Source organism: Oikopleura dioica, chromosome 2, assembly GCF_907165135.1.
Source record: "Oikopleura dioica chromosome 2, OKI2018_I68_1.0, whole genome shotgun sequence".
NCBI classification, from domain to species: Eukaryota; Metazoa; Chordata; class Appendicularia; order Copelata; family Oikopleuridae; genus Oikopleura; species Oikopleura dioica.
Genome location: NC_137292.1, coordinates 12,878,946 through 12,903,591, shown reverse-complemented (window position 1 = coordinate 12,903,591; position 24,646 = coordinate 12,878,946). Strand labels below are relative to the sequence as shown.

General features: G+C 42.8%; 5 protein-coding genes and 1 long non-coding RNA gene across 7 annotated transcripts; 3 read left to right on the top strand and 3 right to left on the bottom strand.

The window, feature by feature from the left end:
• Window positions 1-811: 811 nt before the first annotated feature.
• On the top strand, window positions 812-1,559 carry LOC145696620 (uncharacterized). The gene is made up of 3 exons (XR_014133819.1): window positions 812-1,145; window positions 1,191-1,292; window positions 1,334-1,559. It is a non-coding gene; the product is annotated as an uncharacterized LOC145696620 (long non-coding RNA).
• Window positions 1,560-1,612: 53 nt separating this feature from the next.
• LOC145696618 (uncharacterized) lies at window positions 1,613-2,527 on the top strand. The gene is made up of 4 exons (XM_081773687.1): window positions 1,613-1,856; window positions 1,899-1,934; window positions 1,987-2,046; window positions 2,089-2,527. The coding sequence occupies exons 1-4, from the start codon at window positions 1,730-1,732 to the stop codon at window positions 2,328-2,330; spliced, it is 465 nt and encodes a 154-aa protein (XP_081629813.1). The 5' UTR covers window positions 1,613-1,729; the 3' UTR covers window positions 2,331-2,527.
• Window positions 2,334-5,941, bottom strand: LOC145696617 (uncharacterized). The gene is made up of 5 exons (XM_081773686.1): window positions 5,853-5,941; window positions 5,672-5,778; window positions 5,546-5,627; window positions 5,336-5,500; window positions 2,334-5,292 (listed from the first exon to the last, which is right to left on the bottom strand). Exons 1-5 carry the CDS (start codon window positions 5,887-5,889, stop codon window positions 2,540-2,542), a joined length of 3,144 nt encoding a protein of 1,047 aa, XP_081629812.1. The 5' UTR covers window positions 5,890-5,941; the 3' UTR covers window positions 2,334-2,539.
• A 5,269-nt stretch (window positions 5,942-11,210) lies between these two features.
• Window positions 11,211-13,612, top strand: LOC145696418 (uncharacterized). Its single transcript, XM_081773449.1, has 9 exons — window positions 11,211-11,262; window positions 11,309-11,363; window positions 11,457-11,661; window positions 12,030-12,239; window positions 12,277-12,370; window positions 12,496-12,806; window positions 12,869-13,027; window positions 13,070-13,332; window positions 13,377-13,612. Exons 3-9 carry the CDS (start codon window positions 11,591-11,593, stop codon window positions 13,562-13,564), a joined length of 1,296 nt encoding a protein of 431 aa, XP_081629575.1. The 5' UTR covers window positions 11,211-11,262; window positions 11,309-11,363; window positions 11,457-11,590; the 3' UTR covers window positions 13,565-13,612.
• Window positions 13,575-15,601, bottom strand: LOC145696417 (uncharacterized). Its single transcript, XM_081773448.1, has 9 exons — window positions 15,466-15,601; window positions 15,362-15,424; window positions 15,155-15,318; window positions 14,934-15,112; window positions 14,713-14,891; window positions 14,489-14,670; window positions 14,200-14,446; window positions 13,858-14,158; window positions 13,575-13,817 (listed from the first exon to the last, which is right to left on the bottom strand). The coding sequence occupies exons 1-9, from the start codon at window positions 15,586-15,588 to the stop codon at window positions 13,651-13,653; spliced, it is 1,605 nt and encodes a 534-aa protein (XP_081629574.1). The 5' UTR covers window positions 15,589-15,601; the 3' UTR covers window positions 13,575-13,650.
• A 154-nt stretch (window positions 15,602-15,755) lies between these two features.
• LOC145696085 (uncharacterized) lies at window positions 15,756-20,046 on the bottom strand. Of its 2 annotated transcripts, none has more exons than XM_081773071.1 (7): window positions 19,906-20,046; window positions 19,579-19,862; window positions 19,004-19,538; window positions 18,692-18,960; window positions 16,343-18,646; window positions 16,231-16,299; window positions 15,756-16,186 (listed from the first exon to the last, which is right to left on the bottom strand). In XM_081773071.1, exons 1-7 carry the CDS (start codon window positions 19,913-19,915, stop codon window positions 15,839-15,841), a joined length of 3,819 nt encoding a protein of 1,272 aa, XP_081629197.1. In that variant the 5' UTR covers window positions 19,916-20,046; the 3' UTR covers window positions 15,756-15,838. The 2 variants fall into 2 exon arrangements, with proteins under 2 accessions (XP_081629197.1, XP_081629198.1); XM_081773072.1 differs by having other exon boundaries at window positions 19,004-19,532.
• Between the last annotated feature and the right edge of the window lie 4,600 nt (window positions 20,047-24,646).

Below are 24,646 nucleotides of genomic sequence, written 5' to 3'. Positions count from 1 at the left end.
TTTCCTCAATGTTCTGAGAAACTGCTACAGTCCTTCGCGACCGGCTGTAACGGGTTTCGGCTCAAGTGCCTATTCTGTGCCACGAGCGTGCCTCAAGTATCCTTTCAAAGATTTTTTTTCATTCTGTAATTTCTGCTTCGAAATCTGAAAATGCCACCCCGTCATCATGTCACTCTTTTCAGCTGAAGTAATTTGCATTATCTCGAGGGGTGCTTTTGATTTGCGGAAATTTACGGTTACCGTTGCGAAAAACACGATTTACGATCTTCAATTACAGTTATCACAGTCTCCCAAGTACTGTTAACTGTTTTTTTTGTCGTTACACAATAATTTATAGTCTGTGTAAGTTTTACAGTATAACTATACATATAAAACTTATAGAATATATCATATTATATCATATTATATTATATGATTCATATATTATAGATCATATATAATATAATATATTGCCCATATCATATGGGCCATATATAATAGAAAAATAAGCTTAATAAAAACCAACTTATTCTTTGTTGATCGCAGACAAATTAAGAACTCAGGAAATGCTACTGCATTTAGCAAGCAACAGTAAAAAAAGATATGACGAGAAAAAATAATGCTACAGAAAAATAGAGAACTCTCCAGAAGTCATGCCTTCTCTTTGAAATAAACGATAAAAGGGAAAGTTTGGCCACTTCCGCGCGTCGCTTTATCCTTGATTTCGCTCTTTGGTCCTTTGAACTGCGTATATTAAAAAAAAAAGCATCACGTGTGAGAGAGTACTCATTTTTCTCATCTCACATTGAAATGGTCAGAAATGGAAGTGAAACTGAATAAGTACTTGATTATTTTTGCCCTTTGCGGAATCTTCAGCGCGGTTTTATGCTTTCTGGGAAATTTTCACAAAACTAGAGCGATCTTTGGACAACTTCAATTATTGACTGAAGAGTGGATTGATAAAAGCATCAAATTTTGGTATTTAACTGAATTGAAAGACCTATGGCTAGTGTTTTATACCAAAGAAAAGTTTGGGATGAAATTGACGAGGAAAAAACTCTTTGCTGGGAACACGTAAATAAAGAACACGCAGTTCGGGTTTGCAATTATTTGAAAAAGGAGCTTCCATTATTAAACTCCCAAGATACTCGAAATGAAATATCAAAGTAAGCCTTTCTTTAACAAAACAAAAACGAAAAATTACATTATAGACGTGCTATTCTGGGCAAACTAACATTCCTGAGGAACAAAATTGAATATCTCAACAGTACTCATTTTAAAATAGCGGCAGAAGATGGTGCATACATCTCAAAGTAAGGCGATAAATCAAAGTCCAATTCTAACTGTATCTAAGAAATCAACTCCGAGAGGTTTTCTATTCCATAGAAAACTTTCAAGCGACGAACGAGGATGAAATTTTCCAGGAATACTTTGAAAAAAAAACGCATAGAATTAATTTCATTTTGTTATTCTCCAAAGCTTACCAAAGAGATACGCGTATCGTACAAAAATGATTTTACAGTAGAAACTCCACACTGTCTTACCGCGAGCTTTCTCGAAGATCCTCCGACCCATCAGAATACAGTAAGCAAATTATTTTCGATACAATTTTCCACACCTTTTTCAGTTGCCATTTATATGCACTAGAGAGCGAGTAGGGAATGAAACTTATCGACCAATTTGGGTGGATCCGGTTGTATTTTTGGATCTCCATTATCAAGACTGGCCGTGGATCCCGTTCGACGAGAACATGGAGTTCACCTTCCAAAACTTGACAATCAATAATCAATGTAAAGAGGGAAGTCTCTTCTTTCTAAAATCAATTGAAGACCTTGAAAAGATGCGCAGAATGTTGAGAATTACCAACCTTTTTTACGGTATCTTATAATGATAAGTAAAAATGCAATATTTTGTTGTAGATTGCCATCATTATCATCGTTCGTCGAATCATAAAGGTACCCCTTGGGCATAGGGGATGGAATTAATGTCGGAAACCAATTGTTAAAGATTGTTCAAAAACCGACGTTCCAGAATATTTTCCTCTCAACTATGGCATCAGCTTACCATGTAGGTGCCGAGTATACTGAACCAAAAATACAATTTTTTTAGTACGCCCGCTTACGTCCGAAACTATGGAATCATGGGATGGCAAAATTGTTCAACAACAGATCTTCGACCAACTTGAGCCATGTCCTCAAACAAAAGCATTTCTTCCAACAACAATTCTTATTGATTACAACATCACTGGGCTTTTTCTGCGCCTCGATCATGAAGATCCTTATGGAGCGAATTTTTGCCTTTTGGATTTGCCGTTGACGAAGCGCAAAGAATCCTGCAATAATGCCTATTAGCTATTTTTCATGATTTTATTATTTTTATTCGCTCGTGTTGAACAGCTTTTTGTTATTTGATAATAGGAGGGTAAGTATTGCGGGCAGTAGGAGTTGTATTCTTTTAATAAACTCTTTTTTGTTTGTTGTCAATGTGTTTACTTTTTTCGTTTGGAATTACTATGAACAAGAGAAGAGAAAGTAAATCTGTTAAAAGGAAGCTTTCAAGCTTAATTTAGGAGAGAGTTATAAAGAAAATAAGGATGCTGGGTGACGCCATATTGCAAGATTGGATTGTTTGTCTGGATTGCGGCAGCAGCTGCTAGTGGATTCGCTGATTGACTGGCGAGAACATTGTTGAGGGTCTTAGTAGCGTCCTTTCCCTTGTTAGGGTCGACCAAGTAGCCGACAGCTGGGCTGCCGAGGGCTGAAGCAAGGCCAAGCTGCTTCTGAGTAGCCTGGTCGACGCTGTAGACGAGTGGGTTTCCGTAGAGAGCATAGGCCTGGTCCTGTGTGAGGAAAGCAGAGCTAGCGAGTTGAGCTGCTGTCAGTTGTGGAGCGTTCTGGCCAAGGGCGAGAGCGAGGGATGGATTGCCTGCAAGTTCTGATTGGAGCAAGTAGTTGGAGTTGCCGGTAAAAGAGTAAGCAAGTTCTGGGTTAGTTCGCGCCAAAACGGCGCCAACAGTAGAGTGTGGTTTTTGTGCAGCCTTAAACTGATCTGATGTGACGGCCGCGAGGGTGGGATCTTTAGTGAGTCCATAGGCAAGAGCTGGGTTGCCAGTGGCGGCAGCGGAAAGAGTGACGAGCTTGTCTGCATCAGTATTTTGGTTGCCTGCGATGAGAGTTGCTGGGTTACCGCCGGTAAGAGCAAAGGCATGGTGAGGTTGGACAGTAGCATCCTTGGAGAGGAGGTATGTGAGTCCAAGATCGTTAGCAACGTTCTCTGGTCCAGCAGTAAGAGCCGCAAGGGTAGCGTCCTTAGTGACAGCGTAGGCAAGGGCTGGGTTGCCAGTCTCAGCAGCGTAGAATTTCTTAAGTTGTTCACTTGTCGTGTCGGTTGGCAAACCCTTTGCAATGTAGGCAGCCTTGGCATCACCAGTAAGAGCGTACGTATTAGCCTGATCTTGTGTCAAGAATGCGATCGTGTTTGGGTTGGCGTCACCGTTCTCAGCCATTTGGATAGCCATGAGATCTTTGTCCTTGGTGATCGCATAAGTGGCAAGAGGACTATCGAGCTGACCAGCGAGAACAGCTTTATTAATTTCATCATTCGCTGTTGGTGCGGCAACGTCAACTGATGCCAAGTTGGCAGCAGTAGCATCACCAGTGGCGACAAATGTTTCCATTGCATCGGTCTTGCTGTTAGCACCGACAAGAACTGGATTCGCTTTAGCCTCTGGATCTGTGATTGCAGCGAGGACGTTGCTGCCCGTGAGGCCGTAAGTGAGCGCTGCGCTATTGCTCTGAGAACCAAGGAGAATGTCTTCGTCAGAAATAGTATCGGTTCCATCGGCGAGAAGGGCAGCGTGGGCATTTCCAGTTGCGCCAAGAATGAATTCAGGTACGTTGTTATGTATGGGGACGCCAGCTGCTCCTAGCTGTATTGCAGGAGGAGCACCTTTTCCAAGGATTTTGGCAGCAGCCATGTCAGTGTTTCCCCCAGCGATGGCAGCATCAATCATTGCATCTGATCGAGTCACATCAGGATCTCGGAGAGCTCCAGCGTAGGCAAGAGCAGGATTTCCAGAACCGTTGAGGATCATAGACTTCATTGGATCAGGTTTGTCAGCGTAGTAGGAAGCCATGATATTTCCTGTAGTAGCAGCGGTAAGAAGAGGATCCTTAGTCAAGGCAGCGACCAAAGGAGCATTTACACCTGCGGAGAGTTTGTTGTCTTTATCGTTAATGAAAAGAGCTCGTTCATCATTGGTAAGCTGGTAGGCAGCGATGGGGTTGTCCAACTGTTGGATCATCATGCTTCTGACAGGATCAGCAGTGTCTGCGGCAAGGGCAGCGGCTGGGCCACCAACAACTCCAGCCATGATTGTATCACCGCTAAGAGCAGCTCCGAGTTGCTTGACTTTTGGATCGTCTGAAGAAAGAGCCATAAGGGTTGGATCCTTGGTCATTGCGTATGCGATCGCAGGATTTCCAGTTGCCATGGCGAGAGATAGCTTCTCTGGATCATCCTTGCTGGCGGCGTAGACTGATGCTGGATCGCCAGAGACGGCAAGGGCCATAGATGGATCTTTGGTCATGGCTCCGAGGAATTTCTTAGTGTCAGCATCAGCAGAAGCGGCGACCTGACTGAGAACCAGATTCTGGTCGTTAGTCAAGGCTTTTGTCAGAAGAGGGTTGCCAAGTTGATCGGCAAGGACGGTCTTGGTAACGTCAAAGTTGTTGTCAGCAGCGTACTTCTGAGCGGCATAAGCGGCGTTGGCGTTTCCAGTGAGAGCAGTAGCAGCCTGGACACCTTGCTTGGCCGCGTACAAGTTCATGACTGGATTGTTTGACTTGTTGACTTTGACATTCGATCGAACACCAGCGGCGAGTGGGTTGCCGGTCATAGTGTAGCTCATGACTGGGTTGCCACTGAGGTAAGCAGAGTAATCTCGGGTTCGATCAGCAACATTGTTATTCAAACCGGCATGAAGGGTGGCTGGATCACCAGAGACGGCGTAAGCAAGCCATGGATCAGCTCCGGTCTTGTCCCAAGTATTACCACCGAGTGCGGCGTAACCAGCGGCCATGTCAGCATTGCCTCCGAGGGCGTAGTAGAGTGGGTTTTTACTGTTGGCAGCAATGCCCTGTGCTGGGATGGTGCTTCCAGAAAGAGCAAAGGCGGTGTAGGGATTTTTGGCGCCTGCGAGGAAGGTGGCGGCTGCGACGCCATTAGGATCGGCTTTGAGATTGTTGTTCTTGGCAGTGGCAACGGCAATGGTACCATCTTGAGTGAGAACATCGGAAATTGGAAGAAGAGGATCTAGACAATAAATATGAGTCGTTGAATTAGAAAGAATTCTTACTCTTAGACATGGCGAGAGACATAGCAAGATCACCATCTTGTGCTTTTTGTGCGGCGAGGTAGTTGACAGCTGGGTTGGAAAGTCCGTTGATATCGCTGCCTTGGACACCGAGAGTGAGGTAGTCCTTGTCTTTGGTGAGCATGTATCCAATAAGTGGGCTCATTTCTATGGTAGAAAATATATTTACTTGTCAGAATATTTATGATTTACCAAAGTTATTCTTGTCCTCTTTTGGAGTGTCAGATGAAACGAGTGTTTCACTAATCGTCGATGTTGGTTTCTTTGTGTAACCCTTAATTACTCATTTACGATAATGTCGATCAAATTGTTACTTACAGTAATTCGCTGGGCGACGCAGATATTTCCGATCTTGGAAATACATTCTTTGACGGGCTGAACATCGTAGGCTGTGTTTTCCTCATCGCGTATCACGTAACTCTCAGCTAAACAATACACGTTAGAAAATGTCTGGCTCAATCTGGCGTTTCTCTGTGGATCTCTAAGACTCTCTGCGCACCTGTTTTAAGAGCGATGAAAAAACTCCCGAGCTTCATCTTGAAGTGAGCTCACGCTGAGTTATGAGTTTCGAATTGTCGTCTAAAAGCACTTTTATAAAATCGAAAGAGCGACACCTGCGCATCGTGAAAACGCGCGTCAGAGCGCCACCACCTATCGCGAAAGATACCATGAGGCATCACGAGGCTCAAGATGTACCCACTCAATTAATCATTCTACAACCATATGACGAATGAGTTTATTTTAAGATAGAAACAGACAAGATAAGTATGTTTGGGCAAAATAGACTTTGTGTTTCTTTTTTTTGCTACCCAGTGTAATCAACATCAATAGAAGTTGTGTCCACACGTCCTTTTTCCATCCACCTGTCGACATCTGAAATATATTTTGAAAATGAAGCGTTCCAAGATGCTCACCAAAGTGGTAGACTCTATGCGGAAAATGTATTTCAACGTAGTCAACGCACCAGGACGATCCGAGTCCTTTATTATCATGTTCTATTCTCATCGCCGTCACTGAAAAATAATCGAACATAGGAAAGTTGTGTTTTTGTCACGTTTTCTGTTACCTGTGCCTATTTCAGCAATTTGATGATGGAAGACATCAATTTGCCCTCGCTCAAATTTGTTCAAGTGATTTTCGCTCGTCTTCAGCTCCATCTTTCCGGTTTCGCCCTGCTCGCCCTTCAAAAAAGTTCATCGAAAGTGTTCACGTTAAAAAGGGAGATAAAGGTATTTCCTGACAAGACGGCATTTGAGCCTCGTCCGCAGGATTGTCAAAAGCGCACGTTGAGAGCTTTTATCGTGAGCTCCTGTGGCCGGTTTTTATCGACCACACGGTTATCTGGCGGAGTTAAACCCCCTTACACCGTTTTATCGCCCAATTGAAGCAAATTTCTCTCGAACCTTTAGTGTAACAAAGACATTCGCATCAGTTCCAGCGCAATCAGTGTCCTTCGTTCGAACAATCACTTGAATCTTGACCTTTTCACTTTCGACATCAGACATTTTCAAATTTTTATATTTTCGAGAAAACCAACTTGGAGTTTGTTTATAAACGAAAACCACTCAAAAGGATTTAGAATGCTCGAAAGATTCTTCAAAGGATTAAATTACACTTGCACCTATTTTACTCATTTACAGATGGATAATTGTATCCAATTCTGTAGGAAGAAACAAAGAAATATATTGAAACTAGCATTCTTGTTTTTATGATTGATTTCTCCATCCTTGTTCAAAGCCGATAATTCGCAGGGCCGGTCAATTAAATACAGATCCTGATTTGATTCTTCAACTTTAGAATGAGGTGACTAAATTAAATTAAATTAGAAAATGAAAAAGCTAATAAAGAATTTTTTCAAAATGGAGAGATCCTCGATTCTGATTTCGGCAGTTTTCTTCATGATTTTTATCGATAATGTGCTCCTGACCGCTATAAGTAATCATAACTGTTCTTCGATTAATGACTGAATGGTTTTAGTTCCGCTGCTGCCGACATATCTAGCTGAGCAGGAAACGGTGTAGAATTGATAAGACACACGTTTTTCCTTGATAAACGGTGTCATATTCCTTTCAATCTTGTTAAAAGCTCATCGCTTCTTATATCGCGTTGAAAAGTCGAATTCTACCGTTACTCGATATTCTGTAGGAACAGGTAAAAAATTCGATTGAACCGTTTTCAAAAAAAATAATGGTGTTTTAGTTATGTTTGCTAAGCCGATTTCCCAGCTAATCACGAACTTCTGGGTTTCCGGGCTGATTCTGAAGTTCGGATATGTTAAGTTTTCATAATCCGCTTAAAGAAACTTTCCGCGACGGAAAGTATTTCACGTTAATTTCTTTATTTATCCAAAAACACTTTGAAAGCTTATTCTGAGTCAATGTCTACATAAGTGGAGGGCTTTTACTAGTCATGGGTTCGCGCGAAATTGCAAGTGCGAAACTAGAACCGGTCAGTTCCGGGGTATTTTAAGAAACGGCGTCGAACCGCATTCTCAAGGGTTCAGTTCGGGGGCGATGATGATTTCGCGCTCGTTCTCGCTTTTGGTCATCTCGAGATGCATCCAGGTAATTGGAGAGACGCGTGAAACCTCGCAACAATTACTTTTTCTAGGGCATTGGGTCATCGTTCGGCACAGTTTCTGGACTCGGCATGATTGGCGCTTACTACGACGACGATCTCAGCCGAATCGAAGTTATGGGAAGAGCGATGACTGGATTAGCTCTTGGTGTTCTAGGTACAGACTCTTCTTTTGCTTCTGTCAAAGAATTGACAAGCACTAACTACTGTCAAGTGGGCCCGCCATTTAGCAGCGTTTTGGCGGAGCTGATTAACATCGACTTCCCGTTTCTGATTCTTACTCTCGCTGTAGGGATGACATGGGTTTTTGGGATGATGATCAAGTACAATTTCGCTCTTCATGGTAATTCCAGACTGAAAAAACTCCTCCTCAATTCATTTCAGTAACGACTCATAAAAGGATTCACGAGTTAGGGTTCCTCGGACGACATTGTTCCTTTATCTACACGTTCCGGAAATATCGGAAATTCTTTGCTTTCAGAAGTTCCTTCAAAGAATAATATTTAAACGAAGGTTGACAGATAAAAAGTTGAAGTCACCGCGTTCAATTTAAAATCCGACAGCCGAATGCCGGCTTGTGATAATATCAAGGCCGCGAAACTCAGGTGAACCCAGCCAAAGCTGCTCAGGGAAAAGAAGATTGTTGTTACTGCGTTTTTTATCTTCGTTTCAAATCTAGCTGTATCGGCGTTGGAGACTGGGCAGGATCGGAAGGATGATCCGCTTTCGATTTCGTTTACTCAGCTAAGTGCTACAGGATCATCTCAAATTAAAGCCGCTGCAGATACAGCAAGTGCTGCATGAAAAGCACATGGGTCCAGGAATTCTTCTCAAAGGAAAAAAGGTTGAATCGAAAATTCTAGTCGTGACGTCACTAAAAAGGTTGTTTTACGTCACGAATAACAAGGTGAATTATCCCTCATCCCTTCCGAAAGGTCTCTAAGTAAAAAACTTCGTTTAGACGTTTAGGCCAAAACAAGCCTTGAGTCAGTCGCGAAAGAAACAGGCACGTGACCACCGTTGCAGGTGTTGTTATTCGATTTAAACCTTGCATAAAGGGCTCTCCTTCATTCCAACAACCGTGGGCTACGGAATTGGGTCGAATTTTATCTCCACGTTTTTCGACATTTTCGGCGGTAAATCAACTCTCCTCAAAAAAACATTGTCGACAAAGTGTATTCTAGGGCTGACCAGAACGTCGACCGTGGGAAGCGGTTCAGTTATCAGTGGCTTATTCATGAAAGTATTTGAAGCTAGAATTTCGAAGTTAGATACTCACGTGCACCGCTACCGGTAGCAAATTGTTTCTAGCGACTTAAAACGTGACTCGAGTAAATTCCCGAAGTTTACTGTCGCTTTGCTTTGAAGTGCAAATTGGATCATATCATTTCAAATCCGCTCGAAACAGATATTCTCTCATCCAACACTTCTCAAATCTGCACGCTGTTCTGATGGTAATGGCCGTCGGAAATTTCAGTAAGTTCGAGGCAAACGTGCGTTGCGGCTTGTAAAAGACGCAATCGAAAGGTCCAAACCTTATCGTGTGACAGCTTGCTTCCTGTTATTTCAGTAGCCTTTCAAACAAACTCAAGGGCCTTACTAGCCTTCGAGCTTTCTAAAATGTCCTCAAGTTTATGAACTTGAATAAAAATTCAGTGGTTGGTTTTGGCGTTGGATTAGTCGATAATGCGCAGTTTTCTCTCCTCAGTTTGTTATTCAAATACGGCGATTTCGGGAACAACTATGGATCGATTTTCGCCATTGGGGATATTGCCTTCTGCGCGGCTTTTACAGGAATCATGACTCAAAGAATAAAATAATCTGAGATAAGTAGAACATCGGATGTTCCAGATAGAGTTTCTGAATCAATCAAAGTCGGGCCAATCGCAACCGCTTCGATCGGCGAAGAGGTTGGGTTCCCTCGAACGCTAGAATTTCTCGGCGTTGTTCTTCTGCTCTCCAGCCCCTTGATTCTCCTGCTTGGCGGCAATTACCAAAGATCGCGGTCAATCAACTACGAGCCGATACGAAGGAACTCTCACTCAGTCTATTTCGTCAACGGGTTCCCTTTCATAATCAAACTCTTAATCAACTCATAATCAAATTGAGCTATTGACAATTTTGCTTATAAACAATATTCTTGGATCCCGCAACTGTTTTGAGCAACCCGTTTTAGAAAATAAAAGACTTTCTTCGCAGCTTACAGCTTCAACAGAAACTATGGAAACTTTGTTCGAAAATTACTATCAATAAAATTTTCACAAAATTTGAAAGAAAAAAGGTTTTCGCTAGAAAACGCGAGATTACGATATCAACCTCTTAGTAACGAGTACTTACTACTTACCATGCTCGGTATCATGCTCGTCTAAGGACTACGTCAATGGAACGCAAAGTGAGCGGAGGTAATTTTTGGACGAAAGAATGTCCCAATTCAAGCAATTACTCTTCCGTAATTACTAATTGTGCGCGGCGATTTTTTCACACGAACTCGGAGGTCCTTCGAAGTCGAATTTGCTCCCTAAATGAAAATGACTGAGAGCCAGTATTCCACGTTTCAGAATACCTAAAAGACGTATTCTGTTTCAAGTGCCGGGTGCTTTGCAAATATCCGCCACTTTGAAACTCCACCGGTTCTTCGCGTGAATTACGTATCGTTTGTCGGCAACGAGCTGGTCCCCTGAAAAATAGGGGTGGGGGGAGGAAGAATGTATTTCAAAATACTCTTTCTCCTTGAGTTGTACGGCTATAATCGTCTTAATAATTCGGCAGGAAGGGGAATTGTTGCGATTTTGCGGTGTCTAAGTTACATAGCCAAAACACGCAAGCACGCTGAGTTGAGCGTTTTTCTGATTCCTCGTGCGTACCAATAACATGTTCGATATTTGTGGGCAAAGCAGGGGCCGCACACTGTCGCTAGGAATTAGGAGTTCTGGATATTTGGGGCTTAGAATGTCCGTAAAGAATGACTCGCGCAAAATGTTCACTCGAACTTGATTCCAAACAGGAATTCTGTGGCCAAACAAACTCAGAAGATGCCAGGCGATAATGCATTAAGCAAGGTCTTAGGCAATTTATAAATATTATTATATTCACAATAAACCATCTCATTCCTGGGAAATGGGAGCTTGAAGAGTCGAGGCTCTTTCCTAAAAAAGGAATATGTATTCAATTTGTTCTATTTTTACGATCTTCTCTGCTGACTCATCATGTGTGACATTTGCAGTGAAATTATGAAAATTTGGATTTCCGGATTTTTGAAGATTTGATGATGTTTTTGAGATTTTCTTCGAATCTTTAATAAAAAAAGAGCATGACAAGAGCCAGTTTAGGCGGTAAGAGAAACCTGCATAATTGTCGGTCGAATAATATTTTTATAAGATGGGCAGGATCTATCAAAAAGTGTTAAAGAGTTCCAGGCGAAGAATGCGAAAAGGTAATTACAGGAAATGTTTTATCAAATGCGTTCCTGCTTGACTGACGAATATTTTTGAAAGGAACGGTAACTCACTTTTATTTTATTTTATAGATTATCAACAATCTCTGGAGGAACGGTTTCAGCATTTTGTGGAAATTGCGTGGTATTCAAATAAAATACGGTATTTGCCTTGGAAATAATTGGGATTGACTGTAGATCTCTATCTCTCATTCAAATCATTCAAAATGAGGAGAGATGGAATTTTGAATTTGAAAGATTTTGCAAAGTTTAATGACAAAAAGGGGAGCAAGAAAAGGTACTAAAAATTGAACCTAAAAATTCTTTTCTTTTTCGCGTTTTTTTTTCACAATTTGGAAGCTATGCCAGTTCATAATGAAAAACTAGGTCGTCTGGGGACTCTCTTAGGAGATTCTTTTATGAAAGTCCTTGACCTTATCTCAGAAGTCGTAGAATAATTTTTCTGATTATTGGGCAGCTGTTGCATATTCCTCTTCGCTCATCGCGGTAGAACATTATTTGAACATTGCAATAAAAGATGGATAGAGGGGTATTTATGCGCACTCTTGCGAAAGAGAATACCATTTCGAGTTTGAAGAACTGAACCAAAGTTCCAAAAATGGGAAAGAAAAAAAGCGCAAAGTCGAATTCAACGCTTTATTCCAGCAAAACCGGGTCTGAAATCTCAAGTACAGTCTCGAAGGCCACGTCAAAGAAGTCGTCGAAAAAGAGAAAGAGGGGAGCGAAATCAGTGAAGTCAACGATGACCTCAAAAACTTATAAGACAGCGCAGTTGGAGCATTTTGACGATCCGTGTATTCCAGATAAGATTTGTGGCCTCTCACTCTTCGATTTTACGATGACATTCCTTCCATGGTAAGAGATGCAGTCTGACAACAATAACGCTATTTAGGATTTCCTTTGCGTTATTTTTCTTCGCCTTGATAATACCAAGATGGGGAGTCTTTGACGTTGAAACAATGGACAACAACGCTATTGAAGAGCGGGTAAGAGAAAGTTCATGAAAACGCCATTGCTCTTAACTCAAGAGCGTAATGCATATAATTTCTTGAAAACACAAACTTCACACCACAAATCAATAGGCTGGATAAATAAGTAAAGTTCATTCTAGCGCGTAAAGCAGATCGAAGTTGGTGCGTTCCAAGAATGCTACGTTTTCGACGAGAACGTCAAGCAATGCGTTGCCATCGGCTCTTACAAGGCAAAGTTTGAAAACATCGTTCCAAATCTCGTCCCTGATTATGAGCTCAAATGCGTGAAGATTCTCATCCCTATCAATTTATTCCTCCTGCTGATTTTCATCTACTGGCCGTTTGTTGGATACGCGACCCGATCATATGGCTTTATGATGTCGAGCATGGGCTATTTGCTTGTGGCGATTATGCAAACGACAGTTTTGGTTTTATGGTCCTCGGGGTACAGGTAATGTCAGCAAGCTGCTATCCAAACCCGCATAAATTTTCACCTTGCTAACCAAACTCAAGAAAAGCGCAATTTCGACTGGATGAGAACTATGCATCTTCGAGTATCGGAAGAATTAAATTTGATCATTTACCAATGCCGAATTGCATTGTTGCTGGAGTGGTGATTTTGTGCGTGGTTGGAATTATGGGGCTCATTTTTACTTGCCAAAATGACTACAGGTATTTTACTTCTTGAATTTTCGTGTCACAAGAAAACTTCAGGAAGTCACATGACATGGGAAATCAAGTGTTCAGAAGAATGACTAGAATGACAATTTTATCGCCCAAAGAAAAACCTCAAAAAGAGGAAAAACGAAATGACAAACCAACTCAAAAAGAATACGAAAAGGCAAAAGATGTTCTCAATGCGAACCCAAAACTCATGGAGCGGTCGGACTCTGGAAGCTCTCAAGGCGCATTCATTTCAACTGATAAGCCAACAGTTCATTACGAAGATTCTGTCGCAGATCCAAAGTCAGTCTTAGGTAGCTGCTGATTATACTCGCACTTTAGTTATGCCCATTTCTAGAGCAAAAAGTGGATAAAATCTTGGACACGTATAGCAAAGATGAAATCATGCGAATGGTTGCTGAAATCCAAAATGGTGCGGCTCAATCTTCAGTCAATACAATCACAGAAACCGGCAACCACAATGTCGCTTTCACTTTGCCTGCTAACGATACGATACCTGTCTCAGGTGATAATAGCTACGTATGAGCAAACGATCTACTCTGTACATATTTTAAATATATTGTTATAAATAAATAGTTATGTCACATGTACAGAAAGAAAATAGTCAGACTTTAAACTCGGAAGACAAAATCGTCGAGGATTGAGGAGATAAAGAGGGACCAGATGATCTGACATGACCAGATTGAGATGAGAAGACCGCCCATATGAACGTCTTCTTCTTCGTCGACTTTCGGAGTTTGAAGGAGAGTGTACAAGTATACATTCAGAAACGAAATTGCTAAATAGTTCTAAATCTAAAACGAAATAAGAAAACTTACTCGCTCCAGAGAAAATCAAACTGACGACGATCCAAAAGTATGAAACCATGCCAAAGCCTTTTCCAACTCGTGGATCTCCCCCGGCAGACACGGGAATGTTGTTGAGAGTATTTCCGTCTTCGGGGTCATTCGATGTGACGACCTTATCGTTGTTATTTCGAGTTGTTAGCCGTCGAAGAGTTTTGTTGATTGCATTGTCGTCTTCTTCTTCGAGCTCGCCAAAGTCGTCAAAGTCGGCCAGGTCATCGTAGACGGTAGTAAAGACTGCTCCTGCATTACCATCCGTAGTCGCTGTTTTAATCTAAATATAATCTGTATCTTTTGATAACACAGAAGACGAACCTGTGTGTATTCGACAAAATCACCGTTCATTTCAATCTCCCAATCATAAGTCAGCTCTCCCATGTCACTCTGCTTGTTGAGCTTCCCGAGGATTCTTCCGAAGCTTTCCGCACACATATTTGGGTTATTTTGAAGCAAAAACATATCTTCGATATTTTCTCGCTTGTTTTGACCAGATCGTTTCTTGGTAAAAAGCTTTTTTGTGTAGCACTTTGTTTCGACGGAAATGATCACTGGCGGTCGCAGCCTAGAATATAAATTTAAACAGTGATTTGTTGGAAGCACAAACCAAAGAAAGAACCCATGAATAAATCGAGCGAGAACGGACGCAAAATATCCAATAAAAACTCCACCAAGAACTGCTTCTACAATCAGCGAAATAGCATCGGTATCCCATGGATCTTGAATTCGATGGTAGTAGCCGATGAAATGTGAATCAACTTTAACTGCTCCTCCAAAGAGTCCAGCGACCTGTTAGCTCAATTTTAGCGAAAATTATTCAAAAAAACTTACCTCTGTTTTGGACGATTGCGAAGAGTAGGCAAGATTTCTGACGTAGAGAAAGCCAACAATCATGGCAATAAGAATTTCTTCAACTTTTCGAGACCAGTTGAAAGAGGAAAATGATGTTGAATTGTAAAGACCGTCGAAGAATATCGATGATTGCTTTCCTTCCTCGAGTGAAAGCTTGACTGAAAAGGAGTCAACAAAATGAGAGAGATTTATCAGAATACCTGGAATATTATTTACTAGCTCAATGGGGTCGTAAATTATGGCATCTTTTAGTCGTTCTTTACTGTCGTCCTTGTCAGATGCTTTGGGGAAAACGATTTTCGCAGAGGATAGAGTTGCAATTTGTTCTCCGCGAAGAGAACTTTCTGATGATATACCAATTTGAATGAACTTCGTGTTTCTGCAAGAATAAAAAAGCCGCAAGAATGATAAAGAAAAATACCTGAGATGACGCTGATTCACTTTTATATCAAAATGGCCGTATTTTCCGATGTGATTACCGAGGTCGTCATAAATAACTACGGTTTGTTTTTCATCGCCTTTCTCTGGAGTGAATTTGATGAACAGTTTCGGCTGTGATACATCTTTCGCAATAGCCAGACCGAGCTTGATACTGCAAGTTTTTTCGATTTTTACAAGTCTACCTTACCTTTACTGTGGTCCTTCGTTTTCCTGATCCACATGACATGTCAATTTGTCGAGCACCAAATGCCTGATTGAATTGATTTTTTCATATGGGAGCTCTACGATTACCTTTTTTACGAAGTCTCTCAAAATGAGAAGCGCAAAAACACAGGAACTAGTGATCAATACATAGCAAAAGAAGGTGCTAACAGAGGAATTCTGTAGCGAGTCATCAACCTGATAGGTACCCATCAGGTAATCCCTTCTCGACCTTGCAACTACGGAGTTATGCAAACATCAATAATTATGCTTTTACTTGCATCTAGAAAAACTGCTTTCTTCCTGGAATAAGGCAGTTTGAGAAATGACAGGAAAAAGATGAGATTTTCTTCTTCCTAATCGGAGATTTTTGTTTTTGTGAGTTTATTGTGGCAGGATAAGGTGGAATGTGAAAGTTAAGTGAATGTTCAAGTGACTTGTGAAACATGTTTAGTATAAAAAATTATTTTCGTGAACGAGTGCTCCTGGTGCTACGTGTTGAAGGAGCCTCGCTTTCTTCAGCCTCTTTTTCGGCTGCTTTCTTACGGCCTCGGGCCTTAGGTTTTTCCTCGGCATCGTCATTTTTCTTTGACGATGCTTTCTTAGCAGCCGCAGCTTTCTTAGTCGGCTTTTTGGCTGGCTTAACTTCATCAGCCGGTTCTTCTTCGGGCTGATCGTCGGCCTCGTCTTCTTGAAAGGAAACGGTGGGTTTTATACCGCGTTTCGACTTTTTCAGGCACGAGACAGTATCGACGTGTTCCATTTCGATCTCTGGCACGACGACGGGTGCTTTTGATCGTGTGGAACGGCCCTTCAAAATATTTATTAACGTTTCATAAAATGATCTTAGTTTACCTTGGCTGGTGCGGGTCGTTCTTGAGAAGATTCGTCTGAAGATGCCTTCTTTGCTCGACCTCTTTTTGGCTAAATTGAATTCAATCTTTAGAACAAAAAATATAACTCTTACCTTTTCAGCTTCCTCCACGGGCTCAGCGACGGCTTTTGGCTTTCGTCCCCGCTTTGGTTTTTCTGCTGGCACATTAGTCTCCTCCTGCGACTCCGATGTGTTCAAATCTTTTACCGGCTCCTTTGCTTTTCGCCCGCGCTTTGGCTTTCCCTCGACGACAGCGTTTTCGGCAGGCTCAGAATCTTTTACCTTTTTCGGTCGACCTGCTTTTTTCTTCGGCGACTCCACTACGGGCTCGTCGGACGATTCAGACTCCTTTACTTTCTTTGGTCTGCCAGCCTTCTTCTTAGGCGACTCGACTACCGGCTCTTCAACTTTGCGCGCTTTTCTGCCTACTTTCTTCACAGGCGATTTTTCAACTTCCTTTTGTTCTTCTTCAGGAGTTTCTTCGACAGCCTTTTTAGACTTTCGTCCAGCTCGTTTAGGCGCTTTCGTTGTATCTTCATCCTCTTTCTCGACTGTTTCTTCCTTCTTTGACTTTCGTCCCCGAGTTGGCTTAGAAGCAACTTCATTATCTGAGCTTTCAGCGGTTCCGGAGATGTTTCTCTTTCTTCGCTTGACTGTCTTTTTCGCCGGCTCTTCTTTCGGCTCTTCAGCTGTTTCCGTCTTCGAGGTTCGCCGAGTTCGTCGCGGAGCAACAGCGATTTCGGCAGCAACAGCCTCGACAGATGCAGGCTCTTCAATCTTAGCTTGCTTCGCTGGACTAATTTCCTCGGGCTCATCGATCTTCCGCGCACGTGGTCGTCGCTTGGTAGACTTTTCTTCTTCCTTCTTAGCTTCAACCTTTGGAGTCTCAAGCGTGCTAACTCGTCTGCTTCTTCTAACAGGCGTAGCAGCAACTGCTTTCTTTCCTCGTCCCTTCGATGGAGTGGCTGCAACTGGTGCTTCCTCAGCTGATGACTCCGAGGCGGAATTTCGTCGAGTGCGCCGAGAAGATGTCGCAACTGGTGGAGCAGGTTTTCGTCCACGTTTCTTTGGCTTTTCTTCAGTCGTCGGTTGCTCTTCAGCAGCAGGATGTTCGAGCACCGGAAGATCTTCAAGAATAGGAATTTCATCAGCTGTAGCTTCGGGAACTGGCGGTTCCGCAACTTCGGCAGCTTCTTCTGCCATATCAAGAATTGATTTTCTTGCCTTCGTCTTCTTATCAGCAACGACACCATCTTGTGCCGCATCTTCAGCCATCATTAATAGAGATTTCCTTGTTGATTTCTCAACTGGAGCTTCGACAGATTCTTCCGCTTCTTTGGCCTTTTGAGCGTTGGATTTGCGGCCACGCTTCGACTTAACTGGTGATGGCTCTTGTACTTCCTCGTCTTCTTCAGTATTAGCTTTCTCGGCTGATTCATTTTCGGACGCATGGCTTGAAACTGGAGACAAAAATGCTTCATCAGGAGGGACAATTGATCGTCGTTTAGGAGTCGCACTTGTAGAAGGCTCGCCAGTTGCTTCAGCGAAGAAGTCAGTATGTTCTTCCTCTTCAACTTTCGGCTTCAAGGAGGGGCGACCTCGTCGTTTTGGTGTCTTGACCTCGGTCGCTGCTTCGGCTTCCTTCTTTTTCTGCGCCAAAGATGGCCTTCCTTTTCGCTTTGGCGTGGTAGTCGGCTGAGTCTCAACCTTTGTCGCAGATTGAAGACCCTTTGGTGAATCTTCTTCTGGAGCAGCCTTAGATTTCAACGAAGGTCGCCCTCGAGATTTTGGCGCATAAACGACAGGTTCTGTTGATTCTTCTTCCTCTTCTTTCGGTTTGAGTGATGGTCGCCCTCGCCGTTTAGGAGTGGTCGCAGTTTTCGTCTTTTCCTCGACAACTGGCTCTTCCTGCACTTTTGGCTTGAGTGAGGGCCGACCACGTCGCTTGGGTGTAGCTTCCGTAATCACGATATCTGGAGTCGTATGAGTAGTAGTAGCGTCTTCAGTTAGTTCGGTCTTTTTGTCGGTAGCTTCTTCGGAGGACGTATCTTGAGCGGATGATTTTCCGACTTTCTTGGGCGATTCAAGCTCTTGGCCAGCTTTTGGCTTGATAGAGGGGCGTCCACGACGTCGAGGAAGATCGCCAGGAGATAATTTTTTCTGTTGAGTAGTGGGTTCTGGAATGAGATCTTTTTCTGGCTCTGCGGGACTATCAATTTTCTCTTGCGATTTATCAAGAGCCATCGAAGCGTCAAGTTGGAGGACATCTTTTTCACTCTCCCTGAGGATGTCTTCCTCGTCATCGTCACTGTCAGGAGTCGAGAAAAGAGTTGTAGAAACGTTTGGCTCGTCGACGGCGTTTGTGCCAATAAAGGTCTTTCGAGTTCTGGATCGATGCTAAAACAAAGAGTTAAATTGATATTGGAATCAAGAAAGACTCACCGCGCTGGTTTCGGAAAAACGTCTCAAGCTAGCAGTTGAAGTTGACATTTCGTCGTCGAATTTTATCTCGATCGGATCGCCTTCCATCAGGTATTCATAGGCAATCTGTTCCGGAGTCGCCTCCATGCCACCAACTTCAGAGATGAGCTGTCGAATGCTAGTGTTGCCGATTTTGACATCATCGGTCATATCCTCCATCGATTTGACATGATCTTCGTTGTCGAGATCAAGAACTGGGGACTGGAAGACTTTTTGCATTGCTCTTGCGTCTATGAATAAATTTAGGAGATGTCGGTTTTATATAATTCTTACCGAGAAGAGGGGACTCCGGTTCAATAGCAGGTTCGAAAATGGCCTTCATAGCAGTTTGGCCAGGAGTTACTTCATTCGTTTTTGGCCTTGACTCGTCATGTTTGAAAGCCGAGTCAGCAAAGTCAGAGAATTTTTTCCCACGTCCTGGGGTAGCGAATGTGTTATCTTCCATGTTTTTGCGAGCTGGAGACTCGAAAATTTTTGCGGAAGGAGTGGCAATAGGTGTCTTTGAGCCAAAGAGACCGGTCATCGCATCGCCACCTGGAGTAACGGGATTTTGAGGGACCGACTGTTCTTTCGCAGTCTTTTCCTGTCCGTCGCCAAAGATGTTCTTCATCGCTTTTCCGTCGGGAGTTTTCATCTCGTGAGCCATTTCGCTAAAGATTTTGCGGACATTTGGAGTTGGGAGGGACTTTTGCTCTTTGAACATTTGGTGGAGCTCTCCTTGGATAGGAGTGGCTGCGGCTTGCTGCTCTTTTTCTTCCTGGAAAAGGCCTTTCATTGCAGATTGGTGAGGTGTTTGATTTCCCTTGGCCTAAAAAAGATTCAGAAACTCTCGACAATTATCATTTTACCTTATTTTCTTCCGCAAAGAGTCCTTTCATCGCGGTTGGGCCAGGAGTCACACCAGCTTTTGCTGCGTTCTCCTCAGCAAATAGACCCTTCATAGCAGTTGGACCAGGAGTAACGCCTGTCTCTGAGCTGCTTTCTTCTGTGAAGAGCCCTTTCATTGCTGTTGGGCCGGGTGTAACAGGGTTCTGCGGGATTGTGCCTTCAGATTCCTTTTTGGCAGCGAGTTCCTCTTCATTCTTTTCCGCCTCTTTTTGATCTGGAGTTTGCGGAACCTGGCTAGGCTTGGCTAGCATTTTCTTTAGATAAAGACAATTGATTTGATAAAATACCTGGAGTCATGTCTTTTTGAAAAGAGCCTTGTGAGTCGGCGAGATTGTTTCGTCCATCTCAACACGATTGACGAGTATTTCATTTTGGCTTTCCATCATTGGCTTGGGAAGCGAATCAAGTGCTTCTGATGGCGTTGAGGGAATCTTGACGATAGATTTATCGAGCTGAACATTCAAATAGAATTTTCTTTCTTGACGGAATTTACCTTTGGAGTTGGTAAACCCTCGTTAGGGCTTTTATTTTCTTTGTCAAGAATGTCCATCGCTTTGTCGACGACTTCTTTAGGCTCGTTTTCGAGGCGATTTTTCATCAGTTTCATCCCGTACATTTTGATTGCCTTTGCAAGGAACTTGGGATCAGCTGAAAATCGCTTGACTCGCATCTTCGACGATGGAGAGGGTCCGCCACAGGTTCGGCGGCGAGAAGCAGACGATCGAACTGCCGAGACTCTTGCGAGAGAGGTCACCTGGAAACGAATGGTTAATTCATTTAAAACAATGATTGTGTTGTTACCTTTTTTCGCATGCTGCCAACAGAAGTAACTTTAGGTGTTTGATCCAGCGGGGTCATCGAACCCTCACTAGGATGCTCAGTGAAATTGTAGCCCTCCGGCGTTTTCGGTTCGACGCTACTATCTTCGATGTTCGTCTCGTCATCTGATGCCATGAGCGCAGCAGTAGAGTCCAAGAGCTTCGAACTTTCATTCACCTTCGTGCTCTCAAATGGAGGATGGCCGACGTCATCGCTGATGTCAAAGTCGGAAATGCCTCCAAGGGTGATATCAGCAGCACTCGTGCTTGGTGGGTCCTCTTCGTTCGGAGCAAGAAGCTCGTTTGTCAATGTTCCGGGAGAAGAGGACTCGCTCTTCGGTTGGAACAGAGAAGACTTTCGCCTGGCCTTTCGCTTCTCAGCTGGAGTGGTGGGAGTACTGAAATCAAGGATGAATACCAATAGATTAGATAAGGAAACTTACGTTTGATTGTTTTGCGGATTAGGAACTTGCTCGATCGAAGGCGTTTTCTTTGGCTCATCAGGCTCGTCTTCTTCGTCAGAGAATTTAAACTCATCGAAGCTGAAGTTTCCTGGCTCAGAAATAAGCGACGCATTCGGATTCTCCTCCTCAGCGGGAATAAGCTCTGGCATATCTTTGAATTCTTCTTTTTCCTTTTCCGAATTTCCCAGGTCGAGCTTTGGCGGCGGCCCCAAATCGAGCTTCGGTGGATTTTCGCGATGCATGCCTTCCTCGCGAACGGCGTTTAGTGGAGCGCGCATTGGCGTTTCTTTCAAAATGCTTTTTCGCTCGTTGCTCTTTTTCATCGGAGTCGATCCTTTTCGAATCGGCGTGTCTGGAGGCTTTCGGTAATCGAAGATCTCTGGACTGAGGCGGTTTCCGAACGTTACTCGTCGTCTGGAAGAAGCTGGTGTGCCGAAGGGTTTCGTAACTCGAGTTGGTGTTTTCATGACTTCGACGCGCTGAATTCGAGCTGGAGCGGGCGAAAAATTGATGTAGGTTTGCTTGCGAGGCATCATCGTGGAACTCCTGCGTCTTTTTCTCAACATATGCCCTTAAAATATATACAGTTAGTTCTAGAACTGAATGATTATGCTTCACCTTGAGGATATTCAATGCGAAAGGCTCGCCCTCCAACGCGGAAAACGTCTCCATGCTTGATTGTCTTTGGCTTCACTTGATTTTTGTTCGGAGTGGAAGAGGTGTTCTGAGCGACGTAGGGGACTGCTGAGCAGTTTAGCTGGAGTGGGGCGAACGCTTGGTACTGGAAAACTGAAAAAAAATTGGGCGAAAATTCTTGGAGGGAAAAAATGTGAGGAACTCTATGTCGTTCAAATCAATCTTACCATATGTTTCTCCGAAGTTCTCGTCATCCTGCTCTTCAACAGTGATCTTCATGTGAAGAGCTTTTACCAGCGCGTTTTTAATTCGCAGGTCGCATTGTTCGCCGGCTCCGATCAGCCAGGAAACAGAGCCACGGAGCAGAGGCATCGTTCCCCCATCCGTCGAATCCTTCTTGATGATGACGATTTGGCCCAGAATGTCCTCGTCCGCGCATTCTACCTGGAGCTGGTCCATTGCGGCGCGTTTCTCTCGTCAAAATGAGCAAATGGGCTCCTCGCCGCCGGTTTTTTTTGCACGGCGCGAATCAACAAGACTGATCTAGAAGCGAAAAAGTCAAAAACCGTTAAAAATATCATCACATCTTTTTGTTCAGTACCTATCATGGACCCTTTTTCCGGATTATGATCAATCATTTTATAAACAGTTATTAATAAATAATAAACGAACTTATCAGTGGAATACTTTTTACTGATCCATTTTCTGTCTTCGTCATGACTCATGATCGTTTTCTCAGAACCAGGGAGTCATTAAAAATGCAGATAAAAAGTCATTTTCTCTGTTGAGTGCGCGCAAACGGACTATTTTCGCGCGCGCGTTGCCACCGTGCAGCCAATCACTCCGCGCTATTTTCTTTCCCTCGAGGAAAATCTATATTTTTCTTATTTTCGCATTCGCCACGAATAAATTACGAAAATCTTTTACTCATTTGAACGATTAATTCAAATGACATCATATTATCATTTGTTATTAAATAAATAATAATTTTCGAAGTTCAAATTTAATCTAAATCATACCTTCGGTATGATTCATACCTTCTTCTAAATTTATACTAAAAATTAAAACTAAAATTTCGATGAGTGACAGGAGAATGTTTGAATTGCGATTGTGAATTGCGCATTTCCTCTTTTTGCGAAAGCAAAACTCCAGGCATCAATCAACTCGCTACTTCCTGAATGTTTATCTCTCAGAATTTGTTTGTCAAATCATTTCTTCATCACTTCCTTATCGCAGTGATAACAGCTTCATCGGACGGCTTATCGATTCACGCTCTGCGATTATAATCGACAAAAATAGAAAAAAAATCGACCAGAATCAAATTCAAGAAAAAGAAAAAACATCTCATTTTTACTCTTTTATTAACTCCCTAATGAGCGCTGACCACTTCTTTGGTACCGAAAGGGCCTAAAGAAAAGCCATTTTTCGGCAATAAGTCGTAGTGTAGTGCTGATAACTTTGAATTTCCATCTTCGGCGTCGGCCAGTTTCTTACTCTTCAAATCTCAAGAGGATAGGAGATACGGGCAGGTGCCACAGAGAGTTAGCCAGGCGATAGGTGTGAAGATAACTCTCCGAGCCGTTTCATCTTTTCTCCTCCGTTTCTAGTTCTTTTGGTGCTGTTTTAAAATCTGCGGTGCTCCTCAGAGAGTCACTTGTTGGCACACCTGCGCAGAAGATCAATTTTGAAAGGATCAGACTTTTCAAACCATACTTATTCTGATTTTTTCTCGCGGACTTCCAGTAAAATAATGATTAGTTATCGCCGATAACTTATCGGTTTTCCAGTAACTACTGAAGATCCTGATATATCGATGTTGATATCATTGAACATTATCTTGATAAAAAGCTATCGTATCATATTTTTATCGGGGTAATTATTCGTCAGTCCGGGCTTTATCAAAGCCTCGGTAAACGTACGTAATATTAATCAACCCTGCGTATCGAAGATATCTTTATCCTATCGATGCTGGGCATCAAAGAAGTGATAAGGAGATCTCACACCTTTTAAATAACGAAGTTAACTTAGTGATAACTTCATGCACTTACCGCGATTCCCTTTTCTAATTGACGGACATAGTCATCGCCTTTTTCATTTTCAAGTTATCATGCTTCCAATTCGACGACGACGAAGATGTGAACACATCTGATGTCACTAGCATTGGCGGCGTTGGAGACTGTCCGGTCTCTCTAGCGCCAGCGGGACGGCGCCGCGGTCGCGCTACGGAATCGCCGCCGCACTTTTTTCTTGATTGAAACAAGATTGAAATCCACGAACAGAATCACCAACTCACAAATATTTCAATTACAAAAACTGATAACAACGAAGAGAGACTCAAATCCATCAGAAAATCGAACTTTTTTCAATTTTGCTAAAGATTGAAACAGAAAGATAAGCAGTAAGAAAAAAAAACGTCAGATACTGAAGAAATCGAAAATGGTTGCTAGCGAAAGTGAAGATGTTTCTGTCAAATGCGAACCGATGAATGGTGAGTCCTAGCGTTATATTGAGTTTGAAAAAAATTTCACGACAGCCGTCGATCTTTCTTTTATTCTTATTCTTAAAAGTCTGAATAGTTTTCGGAGACGGGAAGGTTTTGTGAGTTTGATGGCGGTAAAGGATCCTTTCAAAGATTTAACCATATTTTATCTTGAAAATATGAGGATGAAAAAGCGGTAGACATATCGTCTCGTCAGTCAGGCACCGTGCCGACCGCCGCGGGGTTCCATTTCCACTAGAGTTAGAGTTCCTTTTCCGAGATAAGACGGTCTGGAACGACTTTTATATTTTATTCACTGCTATCGTTATTTATTCTTTCGATGGCTAAGATAAAACTTAATCGATTCGGAATTATCGACTGTAATGGCTGACGTTATCAGCCCTTCAGTACCCTTTATGCACCCTCGGCAGGTGACAAGAAAGCTACTGATAACGCCGATAAGCCCTCAACCACGCGTTTGATCCTGTGAATTATTATCGGCGACGATTAAAATATCGATTTTTAACTTTCGCAATGAGAAAGAAAAACTTTTGAAGATTTGGCGTGCGATTGCGGCTGAAAAGCGGAAATCAGCGATAACCATCGGCAGGTGCGCCTTTTATCGGCGCAG